The 12,006-nt window shown below is 37.2% G+C and overlaps 1 protein-coding gene across 9 annotated transcripts in view; it reads right to left on the bottom strand.

Annotated features, from left to right (window-relative positions):
- Positions 1 to 1,157: 1,157 nt before the first annotated feature.
- MRPL22 (mitochondrial ribosomal protein L22) overlaps positions 1,158 to 12,006 on the bottom strand; it is a 36,329-nt gene continuing 25,480 nt past the window's right edge. For all 9 annotated transcript variants that reach the window (XM_033407944.1, XM_033407943.1, XM_049707845.1 and 6 more), the window contains 4 exons: positions 10,242 to 10,307; positions 9,363 to 9,440; positions 7,558 to 7,627; positions 1,158 to 1,454 (listed from right to left, as the gene is read on the bottom strand). In XM_033407944.1, the coding sequence (XP_033263835.1) occupies positions 1,243 to 1,454; positions 7,558 to 7,627; positions 9,363 to 9,440; positions 10,242 to 10,307 (426 nt within the window). In that variant the 3' untranslated portion in view covers positions 1,158 to 1,242. The remainder of the gene's footprint in view (positions 1,455 to 7,557; positions 7,628 to 9,362; positions 9,441 to 10,241; positions 10,308 to 12,006) is intronic.

Raw genomic sequence — 12,006 nt, forward strand, 5'->3', positions numbered from 1 at the left:
TTTCTTTCCTCCTACTAACTTTGGGTTTTCTTTGTTCTTCTTTTTCTAGTTGCTTTAGGTGTAAGGTTATATTGTTTATTTGAGATGTTTCTTGTTTCTTGAGGTGAGCTTGAATTGCTATGAACTTCCCTCTTAGAACTGCTTTTGCTGTGTCCCATAGGTTTTGGATCGTCGTGTTTTTGTTGTCATTTGTTTCTAGGTATTTTTTGATTTCCTCTTTGATTTCTTCAGTGATCTCTTGGTTATTTAGCAGCACTGTTTAGCCTCCATGTATTTGTGTTTTTTACTTTTTTTTTTCCTGTACCTGATTTCTAATCTCACAGTGTTGTGGTCAGAAAAGATGCTTGATACAATTTCAATTTTCTTAAACTTTCCAAGGCTTGATTTGTGACACAAGATGTGATCTATTCTGGAGAATGTTCCATGTGCACTTGAAAAGAAAGTGTATTCTTCCGCTTTCAGGTGGAATGTCCTAAAAATATCAATTATTTTAGAATGCAAGCCTGAGACTGGTTCAATTCCTCTCTCCATTAATTTGAATGCACTCTGAAAAATGAATCAATACTAAACAAGACAACCAAGCAATAGAAAGCATTGTTGGTAGGAGACATAAAATAGTCATTATTTAAGTAAAATAAAACTTTCTAAGTTAAATGGTTTTTGGAGTTTTAGATTAATATATCTAATAAACTCCTGTAATTTCAAGTTACTGCTAAATCAGTAAAGGAAAATATAATCCCTCATCCACTGGCCTACGCCAACAGTGAAAGGAAAAACTGAACTACAGAATGCCCTAAAATACTGCACTGAAACAATGTGCAGGGATGCTCCCGTCCACCACCCCCTCCCCCAGTTCCAGGAGAAAAATCAAGTGAAATAGTAAGGACAAGTTTTCTTATCCTGTAACTTTCTACTCAAGTCCAGTATCAAAAGTACCACCTGCAGGGCACAAGCTAGAAAGCTAACATTGCCTTCAAACATCACTCAAAAAAGCCTTCTGAATTACATAGTCTGTCACTATGTTTAAAGCTGATTTCTCCTTCTTAGTTGCAAATACATAAAATATACCCAGAGGCTCAAGAGAAATGGGCAGAGCTTTATAAATATTCATGTAAAACTAGCAGTTGTACTTCATATTTCAATAATTCAATGACAAATCATAAAAAGCATCTGTCTTTAATTTTTGTTGGTTTTAGGAAATGAATGGTAAAATATATACACTGTGGAGTCTTAATACCCCCATCATAGAGTGTGAATGATGGTCCGGTTGCGAAGCTCCTGGATATACTCTTTGGCATGGGCGACTGCTGTCTTTGGTGCCTCAGGTGGAGGTGGAGGGCCTTCCACCAACTTCACAAAATAATGGCAAAAAACCTTCTCCATAATCCCAAAGCGACCTCTGCCGTGGTATCGGATGCGTTTCAGGTACTGGCCTCGCCCTGAGGTGGACTGAGCTAGACAGAGAAGAAAAGAAAATTATAGGAAACAACTGTATCCACAAGATTACAGCTTGATCAGCTGAGCAATTTCTGCCCTTTCCTCAACTGGATTCTAAGACTACATGAGCTCACAGGCTGGCTACAGCAGGTTTGTCTCAAGACAAGTATCTCCTGAGTCCTTCCTTACTAAGGACCAGGTTCTACTCCAGGTGCTGCAGAAATAGGAGTGAACAAGAATAGCAAGGGCCCTGGCTCTGTGCAGTGCACACTCTAGAGGAGAAAGAGAGAAAATAAACATGATCATTTTAGTTAGTGACAAGTGCTACGAATAAAACAGTGATGTGACAGAGACTGATGGGGTGCTGGGAGGCAACTTGAGACTGGGGGGTGTCAAGAGGCATCCTTGAGGAAGAGACATTTGATCCAAGACCAGAATGAATCATTCATGCAAATATCTAGGGGCAAGGTGTTCCAAGAAGAGGGAACAGCAAGTGCAAAGGCCCAATGGTAGGAACATGCTTGGCTTGGTTCAGGAACAGAACCTGTTGAAGCATAGTAAGCAAGGGAAAGAGTGATACAAACAAGGGGACGAGATCAGAAATGCAGGCAAGATTACACAGAGCCCTGGAGGCTGAGGGATGACGTTCTGATTTTATTCTAACTGTATTATATTCTAACTGTTCCTTTGGAACCAATGATTCCCAAATGCTGTCCTCAGGCTACTACATCAAACTAACTTAGGGAACATATTTAAAATGCTGATGCTGAGATCCCATCTCTAGATACTCTATATTTGGAGTGGGCTTTGAAAATTAAATCCTGAGCAAACAACACTCCCCCACACCCCAAGCAATTCTGATTCACAGCCAGGTTTAGGAACTCCTGTATCACATCTGTCCCCTCATCTCCCCTCCCCCATTCAACATGTCAAAGTTTGACCCTGCAAAATTTGAAGAAACCTCTTGAACAGCACAAGAAGAAATCTGTTCACCTGTTCACCCACAGTAAATCAGGGTAGTAATTACCTTCTACCACCTTCTGAATTTACTTAGTCTTACGTTTTTAGTTAATTTAATAAGCCTTTTAAAAAGGCAAAATCTATAGCATATGTAGCAAATTAATTCACTTCAATACTCACCATTCTTTTACTGTGACAGAACTTTATATTGCAGGGACCATATCAAAGTACGTGCTCCACAACCCTCTAACTACAAACCTCTCATGAAATGGTTTCAGCAGAAGCACCCTAGCTTTGCCAAAGAGAAAGCTAAGGATGAAAGTGATTAAGAAAACTGCCTAGGGTCTCAGTGAGATAAGGAGAGAACTACCACCCTTTTATCAACTTCATCTACTGGCACTAAAGAAATGAATTTAAGAATTTCCAAAGATGGGGGTGGGGGGCAGGTGGCTGAAATGGGTGAAGGGAGTCAAAAGGTACAAACTTCCAGTGATAAAATAAATAAGCCATGGGGATGTAATGTACAGCACGGTGACTATAGTCAATAATACCGTATTGCATATTTAAAAGTTGTTAAGACAATAGATCTTAAAAGTTCTCATCACAAGAAAAAAAATTCTGTAACTATGTATGGTGACAGATGTTAACTAGACTTGTAATCACTTTGCAATACTGAATCATTCAGTTGTACACCTGAAAGTAATATAATGTTATACATCAATTATACCTCAATTTAAAAAAAAATTTAATTTTTCCAAAGAAAAAGCAGCATTACACAAATCACTTTATAATACAGTACTACCAGGTGCCCTGAATCCACTTGTCAGGAGGAATCCTACAAACAAAAACAGTGACACTGGGAAGAGTGTAGAAACTTCTAAAAAGATTTTACAAACATGATAGCTAATTTTATCCAAAACTGCTACTCTACCCAACTTGAGCACCAATTTCCAAATACCCTGAGAATAAGGAATACTACTCCAGTGAAGGAAGTATCAAAATTAGCTAACTGTGCAGGACTACATAATCTATCAAAACACAATGATCAACCCTATGAGGGTCTACGTTAACTACCATTTTCCTTCCATCTCTCCCAAAATACAGAAGAGAAGACACTCAATACCTGCTAAATGCCAGTTATGATTTCCTCCTTAATCCATAAAATATCATCTGCTTACCTTTATGCAAATAATGCCATCCTTTTTTTATATCAAAACAAAAACATTAATTCTTCTGAAACACCAGGATTCTTTAACACTCTGGAATGGGAATACCCAACACAGCCACTCGGACAACTGAATGAAATCAGGGCTTAGAGTATAAATTCCGAATTGGTTTTTTTTTTTTTTTGGCCGCACCACACAGCATACAGGATCTTAGTTCCCTGACCAGGGATCGAACCCGTGGCCCCTGAATTGGAAGCGTGGAGTCGTTTCAAACTGCTTTAGTACGGAACCATTTCAATTAAATGAAACAATACGTAGATGCCTACTTTCACGTGAATCTGTTAAGAATGAAACACGGGTGAGAGTAGATCCAAAACTACTGCCATTCATTCACCCAACATATAGAAATTCCAAGTTCCTGCTGGGTGTGAAGCGCCATCCTGGGCTCTAAGGATACAGCAGTGACCAAGAAGCCTTTCTGCTTGTCCCAGGCCCCACCCCTGGAGGCCTCAGAGCACAATTTCAAAACCAATGCTTAGAGTTAATAGTCTTAAAACACTGCCTTAATAACATAAATCTCTTACCTAAAAACTTCCTGTGGTTCCTCGTCAATACTGTTTTAACCAAATGCCACAGCTTGCCATGTTCAGCCCTCTGAAATCTAGGCCATGTTCACCTTTTCAATTTCATCTCCTCTAAGGCAAGCCTCTACTTCCTCTGCACTGTTCTACTCACTGTACCACACACTTACTGCTCATCCCAACCTATGTGGCTTTGCTTAAGTGGTTACCTCACTTTGAAAATTTTTCCTCTTGGACACTCCTTCAGATCCCCAAAAGCGTATCTTTAAAAGCTAAAATTGTCTAGAAAATCTCCATGACTATTTTAAACTATACTGACCTCCTCTTCTCTATTCCAACAATACCATTTACCTGTTACTCTTTTTGGTCCCAAACCATACACTACCTTGTGTACGTGTTCATGTTTCACCTGTAAAAGTTACTTCCTCAACAAAACTTACACTCCTCTTGTATTGTCCCCAAAGTTCATGCCCCATAAGGAACAGAAATGATTTTGAAATACATCTTCTGCTAATTAATATCATTTTTTCAATACAGATGTTTCTGGTAAATTTGCTTAAATTCTAAAATAAATTTCAAAGTTTTCCAAGTACATACAATACTAATAGTGTACATGGTTTTGTTCCAACTAGGGAGAACAATTTATGTATTTTTCCAAAGGGCTATTACTGTCAAAGAACAAAACTACTTGTGCTAAATGTTTTAAATTGCTATAAAAGATATACCATCACCTAACTGTGTGTGTGGTATACTCACTGAAGGCACTCAAATACTTTTTGAATGAAAGAAAAAACATAAAGACATCTCAAAAGTGGAAACGACCTTCTAAAGATAATGCCCAGCAGGTACCATATTTAAAATATTGTCAATATTTCCTAGTACTTGTATTTAGGTAAATACGAATCTTGACTTAACTTTAGAAACTCTCCCCCTTCCTCCTTCATCATTCTTAGCCCAGAAAACTGATTTACAAAGTCAGTCATTCACTTTCCCTGAAGTGAACTACTATAGATGTCATGAATCATGAAGCAGTGACATTTTATTAGTCCATGTCCACTTGTTAAGGCCTGTTCACAGTGTCATTAGTCATCATTTTAAGTCTGAAAAGGAAATGAACTTTCAAAGTCTGTGGTCATGCAATACCAGGTATTAGCTTTAGACTGATGACAAGCATTTGAGGGAATTACCACATAATGAGAACATATGCTACCAAAAAAGCAAGTCCCTTAAAATGCCAGTACTTACTTATTTCAGGGGACTGAAAGACCTATTGCTGAGCCGAAACAGTAGCCAACAAGTAACTAGTCTTTCAAAGCTCTAAAAGAAGTCTATGGAATAAAATGTCTAGGCCTTTTCAAAGACTGTAAGAAGATAAATCCATTTCCCAGATTTTATAGGTAAGAATGAATAGAACTTACCCAGGCTTCTCCCCTGGGGTTTCAGATTCAGTAAGTCTGTGGTGAGGCCTGGGAATCTGTATCTTTAATAAGAACCTCAGACGATGCTTATCAGGGAAGTTTAGCAAATACAGGGATAAAATGCCTGATGTGTTGTGGTCAGATACTTCATCTTCCTGTGGGTACTCATCTCTTTTTCCTTCATAATGGAATTAGGCAACAAAATACTTAGCAAATGAGTTTTTAAAATCATAAGACAAATCCAAAGTTATTAGCCCTACTTAAGAAAAGAGATTTTGACCCAGAACTACATGAAAGGAAGGTGTAGGAAGGGCAGAGGTTTTTCAGCAGAAATGTGCCTAAAGAGACCAATGCATTAAAGGACCATTCACATGGGACTGGTTAAGTTGATTTTTGCTTAAAGGCAACATTGGACTTTGCTCCTTCATTTGGGAAGACAGGATTAAGCTCCTCACCCTCTCTCTCAACAGTACTACAACTGTTGAAACATATTTAACACAAATTCCATTTCACTTGCATCTGATTTCCATTATGAAATGTTGCCTATCAGCTAAGAAGCCAATATTCCTATAAAGTTGAACAAAATTAAATAAATTTGATTTCATATTCAGTCATGGAGCAGGAAAGGTCACCAAGAGGTTTTAAGCAAACGGTCTTGCTCTTTATTTCATCTCTTCCAATGATTCTGGGTCCTTCCAGCATTATTTATTCATGCTGCTCCCAGAAGAAAATGCTTATGATTAATTACTGTGGACTGCATCTTCTGGGTTGCCATTTGATTCTCCTCTGTATAAGAATGTAATTAGTTATACAAGATTCAGCTTTAAAATAAGATATTTCAGTTGAAAATCATAACTCATTTGAATTTCAGAAGTAGGTGTGGTTGCCAGCATCAATTCCAGGTGAGATGAGGTAAGGTACTAACTAAATCAGAATAAATATCTCCAGTAGAGCAGAGGTTATATGACAAAGTGCAATTTAGATGTTTTTTTAAAATTCTAATTTTTGAAAAACTATAAGGCACAGCTAACTTCCCCCAGAATGATTCAGCCTTTTACCCTCCATTTGGAGAGCAGCAGTTCCCATATTTTGAGTTTAAAATAGCTTTAGGTAAAACAGTCCTTCTCATATGCAGGTTTGGCAGATTGAGAAAATTTTGCTTTGACATCAACATCTCTGTTTGATTACAAAACTGCTGAGGTTAGCAGTAATTGCTGCAGTAACTCCAGCCACTGCTCTACTTTACTGTGGTGTTAGGGGAGCGGGGGGAGAGCTTTATAATAACCATTGATCTCTTTCTAAAAAAAGGAGCAGTATGAAGGTATGCTACCAAAAAATCCCTTACATTTGTACAGTGTACCAGGCTTCCCAAAACATATTCCCACACATTAATTTAATGTGATGTGGAACAAGCATACAAAGCTGAAGTAATGCTTCAGGATGTAATAACAAAGGGGAACCAACACATCTGGGTCATCTGAGCCTTCGAAGGCCCCCTTGGCTTTTAGAGTTCAACAGATTTTCCATTCTGGTAAATGGAAGACTAACTTATAGGATACCTTTAGGGATTAGGCACCTGGTTTGGCACATTATAAATAAAGATTTTTTTAAGTCCACCTGTGATCCTTTATATATCTCCTTTGGGTTGACAAAGAATTCATTTTTTAAAAAATCAGTTACATTCTTCCATAGTTTCATTATGATTAACAGACCACTCTATATATCATCTTGATATCCATTATTTAATAATTATCAGCAATAGGTTTCACGATCTCAGTCTCATTACGGAACAGGTAACAATAAAGCAGTAAAGTTAGGACCATTTACAACTGACTAACATTAGCATGCTGAAGGCTGAAGAATAAGCTATTACCAGCAATTTTCACTAGCAAACACAGTCCAAAGTATTTAGATATCAAAGACTGTTATTAGATGAAGAATTTGGCATCACTGTTGGAAGCCATTTTCCAAAGCTAAGAATATTAAAGATCTTACCTATATATAAATTGGATCTGAATTCCACATTGTGGTCTCTCACTGCCATATCTTGTGCTTCTAAGAGAACCTTAAATAAGGAAAAGAAAGGCATTCATATGGCTGACCTGAACTAAAACAGAATTAAATTTCTCATTTCTTATTGTTATCTCTATGACTGCTAATCACATGCCTTCCTATTGCAGTCAGTTTTAAAAAGAGAATATCAAATTATAACAGTACTAAGGAAAAGGGATACAGTGAGCTTTCCTTCCTCAGACAAGAATTGCAAATGCAAAGAACACAGTCCAGGTCCTGCTAAGTTTTAAATGGAATGTGTAAGCTGTAAAGGAAGAGATAACAACACTTGCAGCAGTACCCTTGGTAATGGGCATTATGGCTTTGATTCATAGACTTGTCAAGTTCAAGAAGCTCAAGGGCTAAATCTTATTGAAAATTCTTAAACTTTAGATCCAAAATAACCATTAACAACATCAGACAAGTAGAGAAAATCATATTTGAAAATTTCCTTTAAGAATTATTAAATTTGGGAATTCCCTGGTGGTGCAGTGGTTCGGAACCCGCCTGCCAATGCAGGGGACACAGGTTCGAGCCCTGGTCTGGGACGATCCCATATGCCGCGAAGCAACGAAGCCCGTGGGCCACAACTACTGAGCCTGAGCTCTAGAGCCCACGAGCCACAACTACTGAGCCCATGTGCCACAACTCCTGAAGCCCATGCGCCCAGAGCCCATGCTCCACAACAAGAGAAGCCACCACGATGAGAAGCCCATGCACCGCAACAAAGAGTAGCCCCCTCTCACTGCAACTAGAGAAAGCCAGTGCACAGAAAGGAAGACCCAGTGCAGCCAAAGATAAATAAATAAATAAATTTTTTTAAAAAAGAATTATTAAATTTATACTCCAAGGATATTTTGAATTAACTTCCTCCAGAACACATTTTTTAAAATAGGACAACTGTTGTCAGAAATAACAGAAATCAGATCTTTCCCTCCTTTAAAGATGAAGAATGTAGTACAAAGCTGGGTACACAACAGATAATTAGTAACTGCATTCTGAATGGAAATAAATACAAGCATTACAACAGAGCTTCTTACAAGTCTGAATCCAACCACCTTAAATATTCACCCACTAAAAGATATGACTTTATATGAAAATTAACTGAACTATAGGAAATAATGCTAATATCCCCAGATGTCCTCAACTCAGCTTTTTGAAACAAAAACACTCATGTGCCTAGAATGAGTCAGCACAAATATCAACAGTCATGTGCACCTAGTGAATCAGCTACATTTAGAGCTAGAAGTGTCTTTAGAGATCATCCAATCCAACCCCACCTAGTTTACAAGTGAGAAAAATGGAACCAGACAAGTGTCTTGCCCAAAATCACAACAGAAACTATCAGAGAAAAGATAAGACTCCAACTCCCCTGAGTGCCAGTACAGTGCTCTTTCCACTCAACTAGTTATAAAATCCCAAGCTCTCAGTTGTGGAACTTACAAAAAAAAAAATCTTTTAAAAAGTTTATCAAGCCCCCAATCATTAAAAATAAGATGTATCACTTCACTTCACAGACAGATCATAAAACATAAATCACTATCTGGTGCAAATAAAAGCATCTAAGGAAAAAAAAAAATACTTAAAGCACAGAACATTCCTAAGGTATAAGGACATTAATAAAACTGAGTCCCCTAAATCTGTATTATATAAACTATGCATTTACACTAGCGAATTCAGGATTTAGGCAAAGCTTACTAACACCTGCAAGCCAACTATTCGCTCCCTCCCCACTAATCTTAGTTTACCTCTTTAATTATCTGGGCCCCTTTTTTGTCACTGAATTCCAACTGAGCCAGAGCCTGGTCAATGGACATTCCTCGTATCTAGAATTAAAGGGTAACAGACAAGAGAAAATAAACAAATTAGTTTACAAAGTCAGCATTCCCTTTTCAGTGAAAAGTAAAAGTCTTACATAATCCAAATAACTTCTAAAATTAGCTAACTAGTTACATGTTAATTACATCTCAATAAAAGTGGGGAAAAACCTTTTACATTAATAAAAATAGCTAACTGAATGCAGGCAAAAGAGAAGAAAACAAGTTTGAGAAGGGATGCCACCACCCTCTGTAGGTCAAAATCAAACTTAAAATTTTTAACCACTAAACCTGGATTATAATGGTTTCAATAATAATAAAAGAAAGCGGACGTGACAGAGAAAGGTCACAGGTTGGCAAGGATCACAGTAGGCACTAAAGGCATCTCCTTCTCCTATAGAAGAAATGTATTACATGTGTATTTGCTGCTTTTGTCTTCTCTCATATATAAATTTCATTTTCGAGGTAAAAAACTTACAAAGGCAACAGTTTTGAAATAGGTTGAATCAACTTTTACAGATACGTAAGTTTACTTCCTGGATTCTCTAACTATAGCCAGGTTCTTGATGCCTTTCTTCTAAAGTGTCTATATATCCAACATGATTTAGTTTGTCAGGAGGTAAAAATTAAGCAAAATCACCAATCTCTGAACTATCACTTTTGGATTACCTACGAAATGTCTAAAAATGTAATTATATTCCTCACTTTTTGGAAAAAACAGGGCAAGTTTTTTTGCTTTTTTCAAATCCTGGGGTAAAATTTGTAGCTTCTTTCCCTATATATTATACGGTAATAGTCATTTTAGCTTACCAATTTTGCCAAATACCACATCTTGTCTTTGCTGTACTTTATTTGTCTTCGACAATGGTAGATTTCCTTACAAACAGGAAAAAAAATTAAGCAATTTTATCAAAATGACAGTAAAACACTGTTAATAAAGTTTTTACTTTCTGTGCTTAATGAAATGCTGCCATAAGAAATAAAAACATTATTAAGAATTTGGAAGACTTCCCTGTGGTGCAGTGGTTAAGAATCCGCCTGCCAATGCAGGGGACACGGGTTCGAGCCCCGGTCCAGGAAGATCCCACATGCCACAGAGCAACTAAGCCCGCGAGCCACAACTATTGAGCCCGTGTGCCACAACTACTGAAGCCCGTACACCTAGGGCCCGTGCTCCGCAACAAGAGAAGCCACTGCAATGAGAAGCCCATGAGCCTAGAGCCCATGCTCTGCAACAAGAGAAGCCACTGCAACAAGAAGCCTGCGCACCACATCGAAGAGTAGCCCCCACTCACTGCAACTAGAGAAAGCCCACGTGCAGCAACGAAGACCCAAGGTAGCCAAAAATAAATAAATAAATTTATTTATTTTTTTAAAAAAAAATTTGGGGACGCTTTTTCCCTATACAAAGTTATACTTTTCCAAATTCTCACTATGTTATAAAGATTACTAAGGGAAAAACAAACTGTAAAATGGCTAGTTTGTGACAAAGTTTGCAATGCTGCTATACAGAGGAATAGTAAAAGACTTAAACTAAAGTATTTTGAAAACATTTAGCTGGCTAAAAGAACAAAAGAAAAGGTACAAAAAGGTTTCTTGTTAGTGAGGAGAACAATGGCAAAATGGATAAAGTAACTATTTTCATAAGAAAACCAATATTGTAAGTGTTCAGTCAAGAGCAGGTTCTAGAATCAGACTACCTCGGTTTGAATCCCAGCTCTACCATTTACCAGCTACTTAACTTCTCTCTGCTTAAGTTTCTTGTTCTTTAAAATGAAGATAATAGTACCTAACACATAAAACTATAATAAGGATTAAATAAAGTTACCTATATAAAGTAAGTACTTTACAGTGTCTAGCACATGGTAAGATCTTACTAAACGTTAGCTTTTATTGTCTTCTATTTATAGTGGTAGGTATATCCTACTGAATTTTTAAATCAATCATCCGTTAAACAATTTATAGTTCACAAAGCACTTTTCGTATTTCATATCATCTAACTCTATGAGTTGGGAGAAAAAACACTTTATAAACCTTTTACAAAATGAAAATCAGAGAAATCAAGTGACTTGTGCAAGATAGCAAAGTTGTAAGCTAGTGCCACACAGGGAAGTATGTGAAGGGCTTAATACAATGTCTGGCAGGTGTATCTTTAAAGTTCCCCTCATGACTCTAAAACCAACATTCTTCCTACTATTATACCATAATGCCACTTAAAAAAAAATTAGAAAACATTTTTCAAGGCAAATAAAAGCAGAGAAACCTCAAAACTTTCTAACATTCTGACTCCTGCTAGAAGTTTACAAATGCCTTAGGATTTTACTCATTGCCCCATCTACTATTATTTAACTACATATTCCAAATTCTGAAGATAAGAATGAGATAGAATAGTAAATATTATCTGGCCTTCTTCTAAACAAGAGATAAAACAAATTTTTAAAATGTTTGCAGGTAGCGGATTGGAAAGCCTAAGGGACACTGCAAATAATGGCACAGTGTATCAACTATGTGGCTAGGTGAGGAAATTATTCCCTGTTAATAAGCAAGGTGTTTATAAACAGCATTAATAATTTAG

The sequence above is a fragment of the Orcinus orca genome, chromosome 3, assembly GCF_937001465.1.
Source record: "Orcinus orca chromosome 3, mOrcOrc1.1, whole genome shotgun sequence".
NCBI classification, from domain to species: Eukaryota; Metazoa; Chordata; class Mammalia; order Artiodactyla; family Delphinidae; genus Orcinus; species Orcinus orca.